The 23,411-nt window shown below is 59.0% G+C and overlaps 1 protein-coding gene across 1 annotated transcript; it reads left to right on the top strand.

Moving 5' to 3' along the window:
* The first annotated feature begins 4,908 nt into the window (after window positions 1-4,908).
* MIF (macrophage migration inhibitory factor) lies at window positions 4,909-5,712 on the top strand. Its single transcript, XM_027566189.1, has 3 exons — window positions 4,909-5,124; window positions 5,264-5,436; window positions 5,519-5,712. Exons 1-3 carry the CDS (start codon window positions 5,017-5,019, stop codon window positions 5,583-5,585), a joined length of 348 nt encoding a protein of 115 aa, XP_027421990.1. The 5' UTR covers window positions 4,909-5,016; the 3' UTR covers window positions 5,586-5,712.
* The last annotated feature ends 17,699 nt before the right edge of the window (window positions 5,713-23,411 follow it).

Genomic DNA, 23,411 nt, shown 5'->3' with positions numbered 1-23,411 from the left:
CTGTTTGGTCAATTTTAAAAAATCAAGTTGTTTGCTTTCTTATTGTTGAGCTTTAAGACTTCTTTGTATATTTTGGATAATAGCCTTCAATCAGATGCATCTTTTGCAAATATTTTCTCCCAGTCTGTGGCTTGCCCTTTCGTCTTCTTGACAGTGCCTTCCGCAGAGCAGACGTTTTTAATTTTAAAAAAGTTGAGCTCATCAATTCTTTCATGGGTCGTGTGGTATCTAAAAATCGTCACCAAATCCATAGTCGTCTAGATTTTCTCCTAGCGTCCACCAGTGTTTTCAGCTGCGCCCCACAGCTTGGAGGATCTCAGCTCCCCAACCAGGGGTTGAACCCCGGGCTCTTGGCAGTGAAAAGGGCCAGGCCCCAACCACTGGGCCTCTAGGGAACTCGATTATTCATTTACTGGTAATGGAGGTGCAGTGGTGCCGGCATCGTTCACTGAAAAGACCACTTTCCCCGTTGGATTACCTTGGCACCTAGGCACAAAAGCCAGCCGGCCACTGTTGTGTCATGAAGACCTTGTTGGCTTCCACAGGGAGCAGTGACCGCCAGGTTAGCAGAAGCGGCGGGCAGTGGGCTCTTCAGGGAGTGAGAACTCTCTGAGCCGGGCTCAGGGGAGGTCTTGTGGAGAGGTCACCTGGGGCTGGCTTCCTGCGGACAGGCCCCGCTGGGGCTCCCTTGGAGGCAGGAGTGTTGGAGGATGGGAATGAGGGCCTCTGGGTCCAGTCACTGTAGTGTTTTCTGGAAGGCAGGAGTCGGCACTGCGGGAGCCCTCCGTGGGGTCTCCCAGCTTCTCTCTGCCATCCATCTGGCCCAACTTTGCCTCTGCTGACCGGCCTCCCCGGATCCTCCTTGGGCTCCAGGGGGCACTACTGACCTTGCGATCCCGAGGTGTACAGGCTAGGAGCAGCGCAGGCGTCCGGCTGTGTCTCGGGTCTGGGACTGCATCGGTCACACTTCAGCACGCTGCTCCCCGGCATGGGCCGCAGAGATACACCCAGCCCAGGCCCAGCCCAGGCCCAGCCCTTGGGCCATGTCCCGCTTGCCACCCACCCAGCTAAATTGGCTGTAAAAGTGTGGGCTGGGTGTTGGGAGTCCTTGTTGCCCAGGGAACGCCCCCAGCGGGGTAAGGAGGCAGGGATGGGACCCCGCAGATAGGAGAGGCTGTGCCAGGGGAGGTGGACGGGACCTGGCCTGGCCTTGGCTTTGATGGGATGGGGGCGGGGGTGGGGAAGGGACCAGGCCGCCGGGGAGGGAAAGCCCAAGGCCACCATCAGGGTCAGGCCCGTTAGTCCGTTTGCTGCTCCAGGACACGTGGTGACAACGCAGTAAGGTCGGGGAGCGTTTGCTGAGCACCTCCTGCATGCAGGTGCTTTGTGCTGGTACTTTAATCTCTCCCATCTTCACCCACGTCTGCGGGAGAGGAATTCCCCTATTTTGAACTTTTCCGGCTGAGACTCAGAGAGTTCGTTCACAAGGTTCAGCCCAGCTCGCCCCCTCTGAACCGTGTCCCGGCCCTGCTTTGGTAGCATGGTGGTCTCCTGGCGGACACCCCTCTTAAAACCCTGTCCCTTCAGCTGGGATGGTGGCCCCCACGTCTCCTTCTGCTATGACTAGAGGGGAGGGGGTTGACTTGGCTGGTCTTTGCCGCACCTTTCACCACACTCAGCAAACAAGAGCACAGGGGCTTGCTGAAGGCTCTGCCCAGCTGGATCCTTCCGCGAGAGATGAACCGTGAGTGCTGGGGGAGGGACACCAGGGAAGGAGGCTGGCAAAGGCGCCCTGGGAGCCGCTGGGCAGTGGGCCGCCCATGGACGAGGACTGGAGGACAGAGTCGCCCTCCCCGGGCACCCCTCACAGCCTGGCTGACTCAGGCCCTGCTCTTGGAGATGTTCAGACCTGGGCCCAGCTGCCAGCCCTCTGGGCATGCTGGGTCCCCCAGAGCTGTCCTCCACATCCTGAGGTTTCCTCCCCTCCTGGTCTCTGCCTGCAGCCCTCACCTGTGGGGCACGGCTCCTGGTGGTCCCATCTGACTGCCCATCGGGCAGTCCGGTCCAGGTTCCAAGCAGGGCAGGAGGAAGGGCTCGGGGAGGCGGCCCCATCTGCAGGCAGCTGCTCCCTTCGGAGTCTGCACATCACGTGGACACAGCTGCCCGGGGGTGGGGGGCGGTGACAGTGCCCGGTTGCCAGTGGCTCTGGTGGTGAAGGTTCTAAGCAAACAGATGCTGCCGGTGAGGAGGGAGAGGATGGTAGGGGGGTCCAAGGCCTCCTGGCGCGCAGGGCCGGTTATTGTTCGGTAGCTAATTACAGAGCCCCTGGGGACGCAGGGGTGATGCTGTTCTATTGCTCCTAGAACAAATTACCACAAATTGAGCAGCTTGAAACAACACACGTTTATTATCTCACAGTTTCTGCAAGTCATCCGTTGAGTACAAAGTGACTGGCCTTCCGCTTCAGGCAAGTCAAGGCATCTCAGGATCAACTAGGGAGGAGCCCACTTCTGAGGTCATTCGGGATGCTGGCAGAATTCAGTGTTGGCAGAATTCAGCTCCGGATGACTGAGGCCCCTTCATCTACAAAGCCATTTATTTACAGCACTTCTGAGTCCTTCTGCTTTGAGGCTTTCTGAATGCCCCTTCCGTCTCATCTGCGACTTGAGCTGGAGAAAATTCTCTACTTTTAAGGGCTCATGTGATTACATCGGCCCCACCCAGATAATCCACGATCATCTCCCTACTGTAAAGTCTGTAACCCTAATTACATCTGCGAAGTCCCTTTTGCCGCAAAATTTAACATCTTCACAGGTTCCAGAGATCAGGGCGAGGTCGTCTTTGGAGGCCCTCTGCCTGCCACCGAGTCATGTGGCCCAGAAGTCATGAGCCCAAAAAAGACAGTGCCCCACCGCATGGAGCCTAGCAAGGAAGCAGTGTGGTAGCTCAGATGGAAACAGGGTGGCGGCCTTGAAGGAGAGGGCTTTCCCGAGGAACGGAGCCCGAGGCGGATGAGCGTTCCAAGAGCAAGGCCCAAGCCAGGGGCTGGGAGCACAGCATCGCGGGGCAGCACACAAGATTCACCGCCGAGGAGGGCGGTGTGAGCCGCAGGGTGGGGACCAGGCCAGCCGGGGCACTGTGACAGCACTGCCCCGAGGATCAGACGGACCATCGCCAGAAGTTAGGCTACTCGATCCCTACCACGGCCCTCTGTAAAGGGGGCTCTACCGTCATGCCCGAATTACGCATGGGGAAACAGGCTCAGAGAGGTGAGCCAGGTGCCCACGCTAGGAAGAAGTGGGACCGGGAGGCTGCCACCTCCTCCGATGCCCTTCTACAGACAAAGTACTGACACTCCTGGGAAGGTCAGGGGTGAACAGAGGCGGTGCTGACCAGGGAAGGCTCCCGGTGCCACAGTAACAGCCTGAGGGCCACAGGGCTCACCTACGCATCATCGGTGCAAGTGTCTCTGCCGGAGGTGGGGGCTTCACCGTGTCACCCACTTCCACTATCAGAGAACCGCCAAGCGGGCACTGGCTACTAAATCTTCTGCTTGGAGTCATTTGGGTCACTTCTCTTCATGTATCACTGGGCAAGTCACATGATCATATGGATCTGCTGCCCCAGGCAGCTCACAGAGACTAGGCGGGGTGGGCGGGAGGGGTGAGGACCCAAGCACAGTGGAGGGAGGTCCATTTCACTGGCAGGCGATCAGGGACGGGCGAAAGGCAAGCACCTGGATTTGGACATAGAGAACAGGCTGTGCGGGCTTGCCTGCTGGGGCTTGGGGGAGCCCCCGAGCTGGAGACGGGCGTGGAGGGCATCCGTGGTTAACAGAGACCTCGGCACAGGTGGCCTGCTGGGGTAAGAGCAGGGACAGAAGGGGCCTTTTACAGAGCATCTGCCCAGCTGGGCCACGGGACCTCCTGCCTGAGTACGCCTGGTCCCATGGGCATGGGGGCCCATGTCCAGGCCAGCATGTGCAGGGTCCCCCTTAACCAAACCATACCTGCCAGAGACCAAGGACAGGACCTCTCTGGACAGATCTGAGACTGGGCCCAACCAGCATGCCGCCTCAAGTGCCCAGCAGAGCTCCGCTCCCCAGCACAGCCCCGTGACCAGGGTCTCCTCAGAGCAGGAGTTGGGCAGCCTTTCTGCTCAGGGACGGCAGGGCCTACAGGCTCAGCCCTGGCCCTGCCCTCTTCCTGCCCTGTCAGGGCTAAGTTCATTCACTCCTTCATTCAGCCAGTATTTAGTCCACGTCTCTCATATGCCTGGCACCTACGATGTGCGCCCCGAGCTGACCAGCAGTGGCAGACAGAGACTTCCCCCCCAGGGCTCTGAGAGACGGCACCCCCAGAGGACCTGATGGGGTGGGCTTCCCTGAGGAGCTGGCATTTTCAGCGCTGCAGAGAGGTAGCCCGGTGGACTGAAGCTTTGCGGACTGCCTCTGGGCTCCGTGTGTCCCCAGCCCCTCCCCTGGGCACCTCCGGGCAATCGCACCCACTCCAAGAGCTGGGTGCAGGAAGGTCCCTGGATGGCGACGCGCTGCGGCAAGCGCTGCCCACATGCAGCAATGACCACCGCTCTCCATCACTCACACGCACACACATACAGAGGCATGAGCGCGACTGCGGCCCGGGAGACTGCGGACACACAAGGACTCCGTAGAATGAACTGGGACTCCGCCTGCGCCCTCCTCGAGGGCCAGGGGTCATCTGTCCCGCTAACCGCTGTTCCCAGCACACAGACATCGCTGGGACCAAGTGAAAGGACTGACACTTCCGGCCGCCCAGCGGAGAACGGCTCAGACAGGGCGCGCAGGGCCAGAGGCGGTGACGTCACCGGCCGGGAGCGCGCCACCGCCCGGGGGCGGGACCGGCGGTGACGTCGCGGGAGGCGGGCCCACGTCGGGGCGGGGCGCCGGGCGGCGGTCACGTAGCTCAGGTTCCCGGGCTGCCTTAGCGCGCGCGTCGGTCGAGTCGTGCGTGCCGGTCCCCGCCGCCCCTCGCCATCATGCCGATGTTCGTGGTGAACACCAACGTGCCCCGCGCCTCCGTGCCGGACGGGCTCCTCTCCGAGCTCACGCAGCAGCTGGCGCAGGCCACGGGCAAGCCGGCACAGGTCTGCGGGGAGGGCCGGGCGGGGAGCGCGTCTCCGGGATGGGGCTCCGGGCCGGGAGTGTGGGCGTCTCCGGGATGGGGCTCCGGGCCGGGAGCGGCGGGGGCGTGCAAGCCGGCTGACCGCGGCCCCTCGTCCGCAGTACATCGCGGTGCACGTGGTCCCAGACCAGCTCATGACCTTCGGGGGCTCCAGCGAGCCCTGCGCGCTCTGCAGCCTGCACAGCATCGGCAAGATCGGCGGCGCGCAGAACCGCTCCTACAGCAAGCTGCTGTGCGGCCTGCTGACCGAGCGCCTGCGCATTAGCCCGGACAGGTGCGTGGGCGCCGGTGGGCGGGGGGCGCGCGGCCTCGGCGGCACCCGCACGGCCGGCTCAGCCTCGCTTCCTCCCTCGCAGGATCTACATCAACTTCTGCGACATGAACGCGGCCAACGTGGGCTGGAACGGCTCCACCTTCGCCTGAGGGCCGGGCCTCGGGTTCCCAGGGCCCGCAGCCCTGGCGCGCACAGATTTCCCGCCCGCCCCGCCCCCCCCCCCCCAACACCGACCCCACCTCCCTGGAAGGAGCAATAAACGGTGTGGAGACGCGGGCTGCCTCGTTTTTTCTTGGCTTGCGGAGGAATCGATGCAGGGCGGGGCCGGTGAATGTGGAACCGAGGCCGGGAAGGGTTATCCCGGAGTCTGCAGCCTAGCCTTTCCACGCCTCAGCCCCCAGTAGAGGGCCCACACTTGGTTGGCATCCTGCCTGCACCCAGATCCAGGCATCCAACTCAGATCCGGAACCCTCCGTTCCCTCTCCCCACTCCGACCTCCTGCAGAGGCCCAGCCACCACGTGGGTCGGGGCTGGCTGAGGAACTGGGGGAGGGGTCAGAATCCCAGTAGAGCCGAGGAGGGGCGGGGAGGAGAGAGAAACCTGGACTCGGTCGGGGTCACTGCCCCGATGCCCGCCTCAGGGTCGTGATTTGGGAAATCCCCCTGTTCTGGAGCTTGGAAACCGTTTTCCAGTGTGGTGGTGGGGGAGGTGCCTGGAAGGTGGAGTTCCTGATGATCCGCCCTGTCCACCCCGGGCCCTGGGGCACAGCAGTTTCCTGCGAGAACAAACTCGTGGTTTGGGTGCCATTCAAGTCTCAGGGTACAGCAGCTGTCAGATCCTCCAGGTGGCTGTTAGCCCCTGTAGGATAGGAAGGTCTCGGTGCCGAGGGGACAGTCGGGAACACCAGTGTACTTGGGGTCTCCTGGCCTAGGTAGGATCCCTTCTCCAAGTGCAGGGGCTCGCTCCCTTGTGGCCAGGCCAGTTGCCTTTGGGCCCCACCTGGCGGCAGCTCCTTCCAAATAAGAAAAAGTGCAGTCACTCAGTTGTTGGCACGGAGATGGCCTCCCCCTGCCTCATCAGCCCGGGTTCTGGGGCCTCCCCTATGGACTCGTGCTAGCCCTGAACCTCAGCCCCTAAGACAGACAAGAACACCCAGAGAGAGGTGACTTAAAATTCCACGGAATTGAAGTGAATTTGGTTTTGGAAGCTGAGACACTGGGGGAAAGGGTTCTACTGCCTGGGCAGGCCTCTGGTGCTGGGAGTGAGGAGCAGGCCTGCCTTTGAGCCACAGTGACAAGGGCCCCTTTATGCGTGTGGCCACCCCAGGCCCTTCTTGGGCAGCTGCCAGTGGCCCTGCCCATGTGGCTTCCCGCAGGCAGGGGCAGGAAGCTCCAGGTACCTAGTCCAGGCCAGTAGTTGAGGACGGGTCAGAACAACCCAGTTCACTGGCACTTTCCACTGGGGCAGCCTGCCAGGGCCAGCTTGCTCCCCTGGATACGCCTGAGGGCTGCTCTCCTTAAGTCCAGGCTGAAGCTGGGGAGGCGGGAAGCACTCCATCCCCCAGCCCCAAGTCTGCTTCCTGGCTATGGAGGGTTTAGCTTCCAGGACAGGGGACAGTCATGACCTTAGAAAGGAGGAGTCTGGAGGGTGTGGCCTGTCTGGGGGGGTCATTCTCCCCCCCACAGATGTCTTCAAGCTCCCCTCGGTCTCGTTCTGTCACCGGTGAGGCAACAGGAGTCTCAGGGTCTCCAGGCTGGGGCAGGCATGTTGTGGCCTGGCTTAGCGTCCCCCTCTTGGGTATGAACTCCTGCCAGCCTGGCCCAGCACCCGTGATAGGGAGAGTAGGGGTCTGGGTCTCGGAGCATCTCGTCCAGCTTCCTCATTTCACAGCTAAGGACCTGGTTCTGGTCTCTGGGGTGTCGACTCGGGCTGCCTCCTCCCAGGGTCCCACCTCACGTCTCCGCCCCCCAATGCCCCAGCTAGGACTCTCACTGTGGCCCCATGGGAGCTATGGGGGGCTCTCCAGCTGCAGGCGTCTGAGAGCCCAGGCTTAGCGCCTGCTGTCTCAGGGAGGGTGGAGGGGCTTGGGAGAGCGGAGCGTGGCTTGCCGCCGGAGGCTCTGGTCAGCTGCAGTGTTGCATGGCAAAGGCTCCTTGGAATCCGAGGAGACTGTGGGCACCTGCGGGTCAGGGCCCACATTCGTGGCCACGCCTACTGCACCCCAGGGTTCTCCAAAGCGAACCACTATTACTGCTGTGCCCCGCTCAGGCCATCCCGTCTCCCTTACCTCACTCCCTGCCTCACCCCGTGAGCTCCAAAGCACGGGCTTATTGCCCCCGGAGCCAGCAGCTGCCCTGCCCACAGGGGTGCCAGCACCCTTGGAACCAGCAGCAGAAACTCATTTCCAAGGAACACTTCACACAGAGGTGGGCCAGACGGGGGTGGGGGCGCCGGCTGCCACCTGCTCTCCGCCATCACTCCAGTGCTACCGGTCGTCTGCAGTGAAGACCCCCGGCCTCCAGGGGGACCGGCCGCCCTCAGCCCCAGTTTGCAGCCTGGTGCCTCCGTTGCTTGTGCACTGAATGCCCTCCCTTCCTCACTCCCGGGAGCCCCACACAGCGCCTTCTAGGACGCACTCCCTGAGGCCCTGACGCCAAGGAAGGCCCCTCTGCATCAGCCTAGGCCCTGAACACCGCTCCTCCTGGTCCCGTGTCCCCAGCAGCTTCTGGGCAGCTGCACCAAGCTCCGTGTTCTTTGGGGCCAGCAGCCTGGAGGCCACTCGGGGCATGTCCACTCTGGACAGCCTAGCAGCCTAGGTCCCTCCAGGCCTCTCTCGTCCCCTCCAGGCTTGTCCCACTGCCCTCTCCCCCAGCCTGAGACCCCTGCCCGAAGGCCTGCTTCCCCTGGGAGCCTGACCCAAGGGGCTCTGGAGGCAAGTGCTTGTGGCTCCCCTTCTGGGCCTCAGTTTTCCCCATCGATGAAATGAAGGGGTTCCCCAAACGTCTTTCCTCCATGTTCCCTAACCGCGGACCCATCCCTGTCAGCCTCAGCAGCATGGGCACAGCGATTGCCGGGGATGCTGAAAGTGTCAGCAGGGTCTGCGCCTGCACTAGGGTCTTAATATTATCTGGGGGGCTCCGTGGACCCCAGAGCTCAGGACGATGCCAGCGTTTCTGGGCCAGTGAGCTCCTCCTTGATGCTTTTCCCCACTCCACACCCGGTGCTGGCCCCCAGGATGGGGCTTCGTGAGGCTCTCCTGCCACTCAGCCCTTCTTCCCAGTTGAGCCAAGCCAGCTTCCAGCCCTGCAGGCCTCACAGCAAGAATTACAGAATGAGCTGGAAAGGTGGGTGCATAGTAAGGCTCCATGAGCCGCTTCTGCCAGACTCACCCTCCTGGTTGAGTGAGTGCGTCTCCCTTTCTGTGTTTGAAGCCCACGTAAGAGGGAAAAAAAAGAGGCCAGTTTTCATAAGCTGGCTGTGTCCCCTCGCTCCTGGAGCCTTGGCTGCCATCCAGGGACAGCAGGGTACTCTCGCGGGTCCACCCCCCAGACAGGGCTCCCAATCCCAAAGCTACAAATGGGAAGTCTCGTGAGTGCGACCCCATGACCGGATTTCTTGCCTAATTCTGCTCTCGTTTTAGCAGGGGACATATGTCTGGGGCTCAAATTCAGAGTATTCCAAAGATCCCCCAAGAGAAAGCTCCCTGCGGCCACCCGCTCCACAGAAACCCCCAGAGGCATCTTTACACACACATAACACCCCTCCCCCAACTTTTGTCGCCCACAAGTGGTAGCCTATTCTAACGCTAGTTTGACTTTGCTTTTTTTTTTTAAGTCTAGATCAGTTGCTTAAGCAGCCCCGGTCAGGACGGCTTGGGCTCGGTCCATCCCTCAGCCCTCAGCCGCATGCTGTTGGTGGCCACGCGTGTGGAGGTGTATCTGGAGGATAGGTCCCTAGCAGGGTGAGTAGGTCAAAATCGGTGCAGTGACCAGAAGTCCCCCCTAGAGGGGGCGTCTGGAGCCCGGGGCCTCCCCACCTGTGCCATTCCTGGTACCTTTTCGGGAAAGCAAGTCCACTCCTCCAGCCCGTTTCCCCACTGAGTGGTTTGTTGTGTTCAAGCTCTTTGTGTATCAGAGAAGCTAACTCTTTGCTGGGAGTTGCAAATGTTTTCCCCAGCTTGGGCCCGGACCTCGGCCGGCCAGAGCACCACGGGGATGAAGCCCTCTCGGGCCACAGTGATGCTGCCAGCAGTGGAGAGGTGTCTCCCCAAAGTCCACAACTATCAACTTAGCTTGTAAGTTAGGGCGTCTGGTGGCAGCCAGGCCCCCGCCCCCATCCTCCCCAAAGAGCTTCTTCCCACCACTGCTAGCTCAGTGGGGGATGGCAGGGCGATGCCTGCCTGAATTGTTACTTTAACTCATGACCTTCAAAGGTGGTATGAAGTTCGCTGTGGCTTTGCTGAAAAGTAGACCTGGCTGGTCAAAAAGCACTGTGACGGGGACTTCCCTGGTGGTCAGTGGTTAAGACTCTGCACTTCCAACACGGGGGCGGGGGCCGAGGGTCGATCCCTAGTAGGCAATGAGGCAACAGGACTGCCACCCACGAGAAAAGCGCGTGGACTCTGCCGGGGTCTGCCAGTGCTTCCCCAGGAGAAGCCCAGCTTCAGGGAGTGAGCCTCTCCTCCTTTGCTCTCTGATAATTTGGAGGATACTTTTCTTGATTCTAAAATAAGCCCATATTGTCTTTGTTCAGGCAGAAGTGGAAAGACCCTTTGGGTTTCAAGCCTATAAAGTTCTAGTGAGCCCCCAGTCTTCTGCTCCAGAAGTGGGTCTGAGGGGAAGGGGCAGGTACCGACGCCCTCCAGGGAGGCGCATGGCTTCAGAGAAGAACACAAGTGACCCTGCAGCCAGCACCAGCGTTTGGGGTGGGGCTGCCCAGGCGGCCCTGCCCCCCAGGAAGCAGGCCGTCCAGTAGCAAAGGGCTGATTCCTCGCTGAGTGGCTGGCTGCCAGTCAGAACAAAACGCAGCGACGAAGCCGACAGGCAAGTGCAGGTTCTACCGCCATCCCGCGTGTAGACAAGGGTGAGGGGCCTGGTGATCGTGGGGGGGTAAAGAAGGACACGAACGGCGGTCACAGCCCTTGTCCTGTTACGTCAACAACCCATGTTTACCAGACAAGCAAAATAAAGAACGCTGAGGTATAGTGAATGTTGGCGCAGAAACAGACACTTTCCAGAACAGGCTGTGACTTCACAGACACCACGCCGAACGTGGCTTCAAACACGTGGAAGAGGCGAGACGAGAGGTGGCGACGAGGGAGACAAGCAGCAATTGCTGAGCTCACCGCTCGCATCCGGGAAGGAAGCAGAGATGCGCTGAACTCCACAGAGAAAACGAAGACCCACCCGGGGGGCCACTGAAGGGCCCCATAGTGTCTTCACTTCCCCCCAGTCTGCCCCACGATTCCACACAGCCCCAGGAGATATTCCCACACACTTGGGGTGGGATTTGATCACCAAATTCTAACGTTTGTGAGAATCCAAAGGGTCAGGAGGAGCCAAAACATTTTCAAGGCGGGGGACCTGCTTCGATGTCAAGATTTCTTATCAAGCGCCGTAAGTGAGGCGAAGTGAATCAGCGCAGGGCAGAAACCTGCACACACCTGTGGGCCCGATGCAGGATCAGGCAGAGGGGAACAAAATCCGTGTGCGGGAAGCCCAGGTCAGCGAGCCGCCAGGGCCTCCGCACGCCAAAAAAAAAAATAAAACAGCGAATTAAAGACACACAGGTCACAGAAGAGCGTATCACCTTCACGACTGCTTCAGTGAGGTGCAGAAAGCACAGATGACTAAGGAGAGCTGGACACGTTTGATCTGATTAGTCAGATACCACGACGGGTCAAAAGACGTGCGGTGAGAGGCTCACATTCAGATATCAAAAACAACACAAAAAACTCTTTTATAAATTTGTGACAGACTAACCAACAAAAAATTAGCAAAGGACTTAATAAGCCTCTTCACAAATGGAATAGCCAGTGGCAAAGATGTTCGGCTTAAAGATGAGGGAAAGGCAGTTAAGGCACCACAAGCTGCCACTCCTACCCGTCGCGTCGGCGGTAATGAAGCCACTGCAGCTCCCCGCCCAGGTGCCGACCCCATAGAAACCTGGAGACCACCCAACAGCCATCGAGAAGGGAATGGATAAATAAAGCGTGACACATTCCTGGCACCCAACATGTACGGCCGGGCAGCGCCGTGGGCAAGCCGCAGGGACACGCGCCACCGTGGGCCCGGCCCTTTCGGGCGCTTACAGGTCCCAGCCAGCGAGCCGCAACCAGCTTGTTCAGAGCCCTGCCGAGGCGCTCGGACCCTGAGGAAGGCCGGGCCAGGCTTCCTCTCCCAGGGGACAGCGGGACAGCCCGCCACGGTGAGGCTGGCGGTGACCGCGGTGGAGCGGGGCTGTGGAGACCTCGTCTCTCACTCTTGTTACGAGTGTCTGCGTTGCACTTGTTCAAGTTCTACGCATTTTTCTGTGTGTATGTATGTGGTGTGTGTGGCCACCCCCCACACATACACAGAAAGGAAGTCAGGGAAGGCCAGGAAGACCGCCACGTGCCGTGCGTGTGGGCCCCCCGGCCCCTACCCCTCGGAGGCCTTGCCTGACGAGGTCTGTCCCCCAGCTGCCTCCTCCCAAGCCTAGCTCTGGCCTCCCTGAGCGCCCAGCCGCTGCGGGCCTGCGGAGGTGGGGCGTGGTCCCTGTGGGGTGCGTCTATCCCACAGCACCCCCCCACCACCCCCCTCCACCTGCCGGCGTGACCCTCTGGGCTCCATGTGCTCAGCCCGCTTTGTGGCACGTGCTGGGACCCCCACAATATGGCTGAAGTCCCCCAAAATGGAATTGGAAGAAAGCAGTGGTCTACGCAGGCTCCTCGAGCCCACCGTCTTGCACACTGGCGTCAAGCTTTGAGCAGACCCCAGTGGACCCCACACAGGAGCCCAGGTGAGGTCTGAGGCTGTGGGAATGGATGCCAGGGGCCTCGGGGACTGGGTGCGAGCCACACCTTGGCAGTGCCCTAGCTGATGCCCAGGCTGTGAGGTCTTTGATGGGGGGGCGCTCCACCAGCCACGCAGCAGGGTCCTCATGGGTGGGTGGGTTTGTGAGCCGTCAGAGGCCTCGCTGGGGCTCCAGAGAGCTTCTGGGTGGGGGTGGGGTTCTCCAGGGTCAGTTTACAAGGAGGTGCTGGCCCCCCAAGTTTGCCGTCAGAAGAGGGACCATGGAGGGCCCGCCTACACCTTCCAGAACATTCCCAGGTGAGGTCTGGCCCCTGGAGCTGGGAGCCCAGCCGGCCCGCCAGTGGGAGGTATGGGGTTGTGAACTCACAGCAACATCACCGGCAGAGAAGAGGGGCTGAGACAGAAAAACAATTCAGGAGGTCATTGCCCACCAGAGGCTGGCACAGCAAGCAGAGGGGCGCACGGGAGCCAGCGGGCGGGGGGACAGAGCGGTTTGAAAAGCCCGCCCTGGTCTCACGCTCAAAACAGGAGCAGCGGAAGAAGGAGAAAGAGGGGTGTCCTCAAAGGACCATGAGGACAGGCTGGGACAGTCAGAGACAGGCTGGGCAGAGACGCAAGGCAGCGAGCAGCCAGGCCCACAGAGCACCCGGGTCAGCGGTGCTCCCTGAGGTGGGGGAACCCAGGGCCGAGGCTGGGGACGCGGCCGGCCCCCTGGAGCTGGGCGGCGCAGTACGCCGGTGGGCAGGGTCTCTGTGAGAGAGGCTGGGGAGGAGCCGGGCAAGCTGGGCAAGCTCCTCGACAGGAGATGGGCAAGCAGCACTGAGAAGCTCTGGGTGCACGGGATGGGCTGGCAAGACTAGGGGAGGGGTCCCAACACAGGCGTGAGGCCTCGGGCAGGCCCGGCTGGAGGCCAGTGGGAGGGGCTGGCCCGGTTCTGGGGTGGAGCCCTGGGGCTGTCTCAGCGGCGGATGCTGTGACCACGCTGGCCTCAGCAGTGTTTCTTTCTCTTGCCTAGGAGAGCCCAGGGGACAACATCTAGAGGAATATGTCAGAAGTGCTTAAATGTTTGGGCCAGGAAGCCACAAGAAAGGGCCAGGAGGAGGGAAGTCCCTGGAATCCAATAAGAGCGGCCGGCCTCTGTGCGGTGAGGAGCCGGCCAGGTGTGCCCGCTGGACGACGGCCCCCATGTGCCCTGCCCTCAGCAGAGGAATCCGCTCCGGGTGGGCGATGGACACTGGGCGGAGCTCAGTCAGGGGTGGCTGGAGGGAAACGGCAAGTACAAGGCTCCGAAAATCTTGGAAGGAGGAAGTTATCACAAATGAGCTCCAAAGGCTGGGCCACCCACAGGGTAGGGTTATGAGCAGGCAGGAGTGGCTCGAATGGACTCAGAGGAGGCTGAAGGCAAAGAGGCTCCGGGCCTGGCCCCGTGCGTGCCCGCGGGGCTGAGCTCACCCTCTGCTGGGGCAGGACCCCCAGGGGTGGGGCTGGGCCGGCATGCTCCTTCCTGCCCACTTTCTGTCCATTTCCAGCCAGACCTTGAGCCAGCAGGAAGAGGGGTCCACACGGGGCTCAGCACAGCGGATTCTGAGGCCACGAGCAGCCCGCAGGCCGGCGGGTGGCAGGCGGGGCACACGCGACAGGCTGGGACCGTGCCGAGGAGTGGAGACAGCCCGGGAGCCCTGCAGGTGGCTGCACAGCACAGTCCCTGGACGAGGAGCACTCGGCCACCAGGCTCCCTGGGAAAGGCTTTGGGCCTTAATCCCCCTGACCTTCGATTTTCCATTTTTCTTTCTTTGAACTTTAACCTAAAAGGGCAAAGCAATTTAATTTTTTGATTTGCATTTCACCCTAGGAAATTCAGGACAGAAGGTCTGTTTCCAGGCTGACCCTTTAATGGGAGCATCTCTGTTGTTTCGTCTCCTTGCAGAACCTCTGAGCCAAATTTGGACTCTGAGGTTGGACCTAATTCAGGATGGGAAAGGGCAGGGAGAGAGTTCCGGGTCTGGGGTCCAAGGTGTCCTGAGAGTTCACTGATGTGGGTTCCGGCCCATCGTGAGGTGGCTGATGTGGGAGGCTCTATAAGCCGCCCGCGGCCCGCATAGGGGGACGAGTAGATTTGGGGCCTGCCCCCACCCCTGGGAAACGGCTGAGGCGCCCGGTGGCCCCTGCCCTCGCATCACATCCGCCCGCCACTCTGCTCGGGGAGCAGCAGCTGTATCGCTGACCCATGAACTTGGGAGGACAGAGTGGGCAGCTTCCATCCGTCCGGCTCCCTCAGCCTCTCTGGGGACCTGGCCCGCCCTGCCACGCAGGTGCCCGCGGCCCTCCTTGCTCCCGTTGGGGCTGAAGCGGAGCAAACTGCCCGGCAGGTGAGGGTCTCTGGCAAGTGCCCCAGGCCCCAGGCCGGCTGCTGACCGGTCCTCCCGCCGCCTCGCCATGCCCCCCCACCCCCTGGCTTCCTCCTCCTCCTCCATGCTGTACCGCCCCTCTGACCACTGTTGCCCACTCAACCCGTTGTGACCCGTTTTCTCTGCTGGAGATGAACCCTAAACTCTCACTTCAAGTCAGCTTGTTTGGTTTCTTAAAGGGGTCTCTCTGTGCACACCGACAGAGGCGAGTGTGTTCAGATCGCAGAGGCGACAGGGAGCAGGGCAGGATCAGAGGGGCTAGCGCCAGGTACCAGGTGCAGGAAGACCATCCATGGGGGTGGGCAGCAAGCCGGCCCTGTGCCCACCCCACTGGGGTCCACCAGCCCTGCCCCGCAGCCCCCTGTGGAGGTGGCCCCTGCTCCTCACGGCCCGGTCGGGCCCCACAGCTGCCCGATCACCGCTGTGCCGACTGTCGGGCCCCAGCCTCTGCAGCCCCCGGAGCTATGCCACTACAGCAGCCCCTCTGTTTTCCAGGCTTTTCCCGCAGCCTGGGGTGCTGCCCCCCCGCCCCCGAGCTCGGGCCAGGGCTCTGGTGGGCAGCACAGCTGCTGCTCCGCCTAAGGCAGGCTCAGCTTTGAGTAAAGGCCCGAGCGGCTTCCCCTCCCAGGCAAGGCCCCCGGGGCCTGTGTCTGAGGCCCTCCGGGCTCCTGTCCCCCTTAGCCAGAGGCTCCGCAGCGTGAGTGGCCTTTCCCAATTTCCCAAGCAATTTCCCCCGGACGCTACCTCGTGTTATCCTCACAACAACCCTGTGAGGGAGGGACTAGCGGCCTTACTTTCAAGGGGAAACTGAGGCCCAGAGAGGTAACGTAGGCGGCCTCCCCCATGTCACACAGCAAGTCAGCGAGAGGACCGGTGCCTCTTCTCACCCCCCGGCCCTCCCCCCACCCCCGCCCCAGCCAAGGCCCACTCGCTTTTCTTCCCAGTTTTCTTCTTCTACACTTCCCCTCCCATATCCCTCCCCCAGCCCCCTCCCCCCCATCCCCCCACCCGCCCCCCGCAGTGGACAGAGAGGTGGGACCTGAATGAGTCCTCCCACCCTTCTGTCCTCAGGAAGCGGCCTGCGGCACAAGGATCAGCTTGACCAAGGCTACGTGTGGACAGGGCGGGGAGGGCCCCCAGGAGAACTCTGCTCAGGGCCAAGGACCCTCCCCTTGTCCAGAGGAGGGCTTTGTGGGGGGGCGCCCACAAACCCAGGAACCTCCCTGCTGTGTGTGCTGGAGGACGGCGGCGGGAGTCGGGGGGCAGGAGAAGGACCTGGTGCGACCCCACCAAACGAACGAGGCAAAATTAGAGTGAACTGGTGGCTTGGCAGTGCTCAAAGGTGCCCGCCCATCTTCCCTTGAATTCTGCCCCTGCCAACAGCTGCCATGGCTCAGAGCCGTTCCCTTCTGTCACACATCCCCCGTGGGAGTCATGGGCATTTGGGGTGTGGCTACGGGGAAGGTAAAGGCGGTGGATCACTAATGTATGGGTGGAGTGGAATATGTCCACGAGCTTAGAAGTCACTCCTGTGTCTGCTGCTTTGGTGCATAAATGGTTTTTGGGGACACGCTTACTGCCAAAGGAGAGGTGGGGGAATCCCCTGTTCCCTGCAGGAAACATAAAATCATGGTCAAAATGAAAGGTGAATCAAAGAGTCTTCAGTCAAAAAATATAGGGGGAAGAAGGAGTATTTGAAAGGAGAAGGTATGTCTGCCAGTTAAGAAAAATGTCAGGGTATTTTGCTTGAGTTTGTGATGTCTGTGGTCCTCATTTTTAAAATTTGTAACTTCTCAATCTAGATAATTGCTTTATACACATATATGTATTTATTTATGTAAAGGTTGTTTATCATCTTGAGTGTGTTGACGACCCAGTTTTTCTGTTCAGCTTCCTTTTCCAACCAACTCTTCACTCAAGACTTAACTTTCCCCGGTGCTCACAGGTGGGACTCTCACTGGCTCCCCGTGGGCTGTTCAGGGCTCTGTTCTCATGCTGGGGAACCGGCTGCTCTTCAGGACTGAACACCCTCGCCTATGCGCGTGAACTGTAATGTGACCTGAGAGCTTCCTCATCGTACGCTTACTGGTTTCTGCAGGAATCCCCATCCCCAGGCCAACACAGCAGGAAACTGAGGGGAAGGCCAACGTTAAGGCTGACGGGGGTGACAGGGTTGAGAAAGACAGCGTGACAGGCAGGGGGAGGTAGACAGCGGTGCTCTGTCCCAAGGCCATTCCAGTCGGTGACAAAATAACTGTCTCTAACAGGTTCCTGGCCAGGGCCCCTCCCCAACCACAGCAGCCTCCTTCTGGAACCAGAAGTGCCTTGGTTTCTATGGTTTCATTCACAGGCCAGCTTTGTCCTACTTAAGCAGGAAAGCCAAAATGTCTTGCCCAAGATCACTCAGCTAGTAAGTGACAGGTCCAGGATTTAAATCCAGGTCTCTGGGCCCAGAGCAGGGCCAGGGGGAATGGGGGTACATGAGGGTCCACACATCAAGCTGACCTGGCCCGGCTAGCCAGTGGTGGCAGCGGGCTCCATCCCCTTCCTTCCCGCAGTGGCTCCACAAGCCACAGGGACTGGCCTTTCAAGTAACTCATCCTTGCATTAGAGGGCCCACACCCTCTAAAAGCACTTGCAGGGTCTCACTAGGTCTCTATATATAACCACCTCTGGAGAGGGGAGAGCTGTAATTGTTTTACAGATGACAAGGCGGCCTCAGAAAACTTTGGGGAACTCAATCTGTGATGTTCCCTGGAGTCATCAGTGGTAACGTGTGTTCCCCCCTTTGCCCACAGGGGCCGTTCACCTCAGGTCACAGCAGGTTCTATCAAAAGACCACCAAGGTCCTCCCTGAGGGAAATGAGCTGGGACCTCAAGGTATCCGGGCAAAGAATGAACAAAGCATCAACAAGACGGTGGGCGGGTGGGTCCCATGTGAAGTCTCTGTTGCCAAGAATTACCTAAAGTCTTCTCGTCCGGAGCCCCTAGTCTTAACTTGGTCCACCTCACTCAGAAGCCGCAAAATGGGACTGGGTGTCAGGACATGGACTTCTCTTAAAACCAGTGCCTAGTTCTCACCAGAATGGATTTCATGGTGCTCTCTCCCCTTTCCTCCCATCGGCATCCCTTCCTTGTAATTCCTACTGGGCATCTTGTCCCTTCCTCTTTCCCCTCCTTAACCCAAAGATGAGTCTACCACAGGCAGAGGAAGTCAAGGTGGTTAGATCTCTAGGCGCCAGAAAGGGCTCTGTGGTCAGACTTCCAACTACACGTGCAAGCAACCCATGACGACCCTCCCTGCTCCACAACCGGGCTCTAGGCTCGGGTGTCCGACCTGCCCGCTCCCCTTTCCCTGACCATTCTTCCCTCCTCTATCGTGTGCGTAAATACACTCTTCTTCCAACACTGAGTACGGGTTTGCTCGGTGATAGGGCGTCTCTGGCTGGGGCATGCTGACGCAGTGAAATCGGGTCTCCTACAGTCTGCTCAGTGATGTGACTCCACGAAACCTGCCTTGCCAGGAGGCCCGCCCCGCTGTTTCTTCCCTCTTCTCCGTTTCCCTGCACTTTCCGAGCCCGTCTCCCCTCCGCTTCCTCCCCTCGCTCTGGGACACCCTGCACAGCTCCCCTCACTCGACACGGCCGGAGACGCTGCACATCCTCCCTTCGCCCCGGACCCCTCTCTTCCGCTTCTACGCCCCGCTCCCGTGTGGTTTTTCCCGCCCTCTCCTTCCAGGCTCGGCCGCCGCCGGGCAGTAACCGAACCACCCGCCGCCCTCGAAAGCCCGCGCGCAGCGGCCGCTCTGGTCTCGGGACCCCAACTGTTCAGCTCGTGCCAAGCCGCACGTTGCCAAGGCAACCCACCCACATTCCCTTTCTCCCGGCAAGCTCCGCGCGCCAAGCAGCCCGCGAGGCGGGGCGTCGGCCCATTCCCGTCATGCTCGCGTGCGGGGCGGTGCTCTGAGGGGCGGGGCGAAGCTGGCAGCTCCCGGCGTACTCCGCGCGGCAGGGCGCGGCGGGGCCAAAGGCGACCCGGGACCAGGCGGTTCCGGAATACGCGCGCTGGCCGCACCTGCCCGAGGGGCAGGAGGTCTGATAAGATGCGGCTAAGGGGCGGCATGAGGCTCACGTCCAGGAGAAGGACTATCTGACGTCATTTTTGTTTCTGCAGTGACCTTTCTACGTTGTTCAGTCGCTAGGGCGTGGGCAGCTCTTTGCGACCCCACGGACTGGAGCACGCCAGGGCTCCCTGTCCATCACCAGCTCCCGGGGTTTACTCAAACTCATGTCCATCAAGTCGGTGATGCCATCCAACCATCTCATCCTCTGTCGTCCCCTCTCCTCCCGCTTTCAATCTTTCCCAGCATCAGAGTCTTTTCAAATGAGTCGGCTCTTCTCATTAGGTGGCCAAAGTGTAGGAGCTTCAGCTTCAGCATCAGTCCTTCCAATGAATATTCAGGACTGATTTCCTTTAGGATGGACTGGTTTGATTTCTTGCAGTTCAAGGGACTCGAGTCTTCTCCAACACCACAGTTCAAAAGCATCAATTCTTCGGCGCTCAACTTTCTTTATAGTCCAACTCTCATATCCATACATAACTACTGGAAAAACCGTAGCTTTGACTAGACGGACCTTTGTTGGCAAAGTAATGTCTCTGCCTTATTATAGAGAATACGGTATAAATACTTGTGCATCCCCCACGTGGGTCAGGCTTAAGTGAAGCTCTCAGGGCGCTTCCACCACAACCTCCGCGCTCAGCAATCTGGTGTTTGTCATTTGATTTGTGTTTATAATTGAAGGAGGTTAGAACAGCCACCCCAAAACATGCTGCTCTGGCATGTTGACTCTTTTGAGTCAGATACTTGAAAAACAGCAAATGCAAGAAAAACACTGACTTTTCTTTTTCTTAAAACCAGGAGATGAAATTGCTATGTGAAAAAAGTTCACGTTTTTGGCCCAGTTTTCTATTCCATCTTTTTTTTTTTTTTCATTACCAATAAATTCTCAGGCCGGTTTTACTGGGGATTTACATTTTTAGGAGTAAACTTGGGGGCTTTTCTTGCATTTCCTCTCCTGTCATTTGTGGAGATGGTGAAAGACAGGGTAGCCTGGCATGCCGCGGTCCATGAGGTCGCAAAGAGTCGGACACGACTGAGTGACTGAACAACTTCTTATTCCGTGGCTGAATCCTAGCAGGGTCTCCAGAGGACGCGCTGTACCATATTTAATCATCATGAAGCCTTCACCCTGTTTTATAGTCAAGGGCTCCTTACAACCAATGGTGAGTCCAAACACAGACATTTAGGGAATGGCCCCTAAGCATCAGAAACAGCACAGATGAAAGCCCACGCTTTCAAGTTTCTCAAGTTTCCCTTACATACGTTTCTATTTTCTTCTTCTTTCTGGCTGCACCTTGGGCATATGGGATCTTAGTTCCCTGACCAGATACCAAACTTGTGTCCCCTGCAGGGGAAGTCCGGAGTCTTAGCCATTGGACCAGCTAATGTGGGAAATGCCCGCATTTCTATTTTCAGTGGAGTGACTGATTTTCTTCTATGTGGTGGGGGGCGGGGAAGCTGTCTTCCAGGGCTCCCCACATGAGAAGGAAAGAAAGAAAAGGAGAAGGAGGAAATTCCTTCTGGCCCTGTGCTGTGTGCGCAGGGTAAGTCTTGTTGGCGGCAGGCTGAGTCTGGAAGTTGGTGAAGCCGCCAGACCACGGCAGGGAAGGGGCTGGGGGTGGTCCAGCGGTAAAGACTTTGCCTTCCGACGCCTGCAGGTTCGACCCCTGGTCTGGGAGCCAAGATCCCACATGCCTCTGGGTCAAAAGACTAAAACCTAAGACACAAGCAATACTGTAACAAATTCAATAAAGACTTTAAAAATGGTCTGCATCCAAAAAAAACTAAAAAAAAAAGAAAATCCAGCAATCAGCCGCTCACCAGGGCAGAGGCCAGGGGGTGCGGTGTCCTGGCTGGCGGCCCAGCCAGTCATGGGGTGAGTAGGCTTCAGGAGAAGCATGGATGGGACCCAGGTGGAGAGCAGGCAGGAGGGAGGCACAGGGATGGATCTTGAGCTCTTTCTAGACCTGTATTTGCCCCCCTACCATGCCATCTACATTTTCACCAGGAAGAATGGCATCCCCTTCGAGCTGAGGCCTTTGGAGCTGGCACCACGGGGTTAGCAGAGCCAGGTGGGCTCCATGGAGGGGGCACCTGGGGGCCAGACCCTGCCCTGAGCCACCTCTGTGCTCTCTCTGCTCCCCTCTCCCCCAAGGGAGCACCTGAACCCCGAATTCCTGAAGGTGAACCCCGCGGGGAAGGTGCCTGCCCTCAGGGATGGGGACTTCCTGCTGGCTAAGAGGTAAGGCGCCCTGGGTCTGGGGCTCATCGTTGCTTGGAGGCAGACAAAAAGCTGGAAATCTTTCCAGCAGCTCCTTCCTCTTCTGAGCTAGTCCAGCTCAGAGGGCAGGGACCTGGACCAGAGGGCTGCTTTGGGGCTAAATCTGGAAGCTTCAGAACGGAGGGCATGCCGGCCTTCCCCAGGCCTGCACAGCCTGCAGGCAGCCAGGGAAGACTGAGGCTCCAGGGGAGCCCCTCCCCAGATGTCCCAGCATGGCCTTTCAGAGTCACAGGGGCTGGGCGGCCCTGGGGCTGCACTGTGCTCTGAATGCCAGTCCCCTGTCCTGACTCTTTGCAGGCAGGTCCCGAACCTTGGGCCCCAGCTCCTCTTCTGTAAGACAGGGGAGTAAGGTAACCACCTCCCAGGGCTTGTCGGAGGATGGAGACTGAGCACCAGGTGCCTAGAGCCCAAGGGCACTCAGGAATGGGGGTCCGGTGGCTAAGACTCCCCACTTCCACTGTAGGGGGCTGGAGTTCGATCCCCCGGTCAAGTAACTAAGCTCCCCCAGGCTACTTCCCCATGTGGCCAAAAAAAAAAGAGAGTTGAGGTCCCCCTGAACCCCTCCCCCAGACCCTGAACACCAGGCATAACCGGCCCAGGAAAGGAATGGGGCGTGCGTGGCTGGTCCGCCTCACCTGCCTGAGAAGGGCCCCTGACCCAGAGAGCTGGGCTCTGAGGCGCAGAACAGGCTGGAGTCATGGCAGAGTGTGCTAAGCATCCTAAGTCACTTCAGTCTGGTCCCACTCTTTTCGACCCCATGGAGTATAACTCACCAGGCTCCTCTGTCCATGGGATTCTGCAGGCAAAAATTCTGGAGTGGGTTGCCATGCCCTCTTCCAGAGGATCTTCCCGACCCAGAGATTGAACTTGTGTCTCCTACACTTCAGGCAGATTCTTGACCAGCTAAGCCCAGGGGAAGCCGTCATGGCAGGGTGATCTCTGACACCCCCTGCCTGCAATGTGGCCATCCTTTTATACCTGAGCTGCAAATACCAGACGGAGGCACACCGGTACCCGCCAGAACTGCAGGCCCACACCCGTGTGGATGAGTGCCTGGCCTGGCAGCACACGGCCACCCAGCAGCCTGCCACCAACATCCACCTGTGCGAGGTGAGCCTCCCTGCCATATCCTGCAGACTTGGGCAGGAGCTGTTTTTGGGGGCTCCAAAATCACTGTAGATGGTGACTGCAGCTGTGAAATTTTAAAAGATGCTTGCTCCTTGAAAGAAAAGTTATGACCAACCTAGACAGCATATTAATAAGGAGAGATGTTACTTTGCCAACAAAGGTCTGTCTAGTCAAAGCTTTGGTTTTTCCAGTAGTCATGTGTATGGATGTGAGAGTTGAACTATACAGAAAGCTGAGCGCCAAAGAATTGATGCTTTTGAACTGCGGCGTTGGAGAAGACTCTTGAGAGTCCCTTGGACAGCAGGGAGATCCAACCAGTCCATCCTAAAGGCAATCAGTCCTGAATATTCATTGGAAGGACTGATGCTGAAGCTGAAACTCCAATTCTTTGGCCACCTGATGCAAAGAACTGACTCATTGGAAAAGACCCTGATGCTGGGAAAGATCGAAGGTGGGAGGAGAAGGGGATGACAGAGGATGAGATGGTTGGATGTCATCACCAACTCAATGGACATGAGTTTGAGTAAACTCCGGGAGTTGGTGATGAACAGGGAGGCCTGGTGTGCTGCAGTCCATGGGGTAGCAAAGAGTCAGGTACAACTGAGAGACTGAACTGAACTGAGGACCCCCAGGGGGGTCCTGTCTTCTTCCCCAGGCAGACATCACTAATTTATGACATTTCATTATGTCCTTGTCACCCGGAGCCGCAATGTCACTATTATATGTCCTTTGGATCTTATCTTGGTGTATTATTCTTCTGTCTTATTGGCAGTTCAGACAGCTCCAGAGTGTGAGTTAAACCCTCTTCACCGTCACCAGTCTCGGAAATACCAATGCATTCATTTAAGAGTACTGCCAGCATCTTTGTGGCCTTGCAGTATCCAACTTGCCAGAGATGGAGTGAAATGCATAGCTTTTTTCAGAGCCTGAATAAAACCTTGGAATCCTTCTGAACACAAAGCCCCAGAGGGCCTCACTGATAAGTGGCTGCCGAGGGAGGCGTGGAAAAGAGCTGGGAGGCTTCC

This window comes from Bos indicus x Bos taurus, chromosome 17, assembly GCF_003369695.1.
Source record: "Bos indicus x Bos taurus breed Angus x Brahman F1 hybrid chromosome 17, Bos_hybrid_MaternalHap_v2.0, whole genome shotgun sequence".
Taxonomy (NCBI): domain Eukaryota; kingdom Metazoa; phylum Chordata; class Mammalia; order Artiodactyla; family Bovidae; genus Bos; species Bos indicus x Bos taurus.
This window is presented reverse-complemented; position numbering and strand designations above follow the sequence as displayed.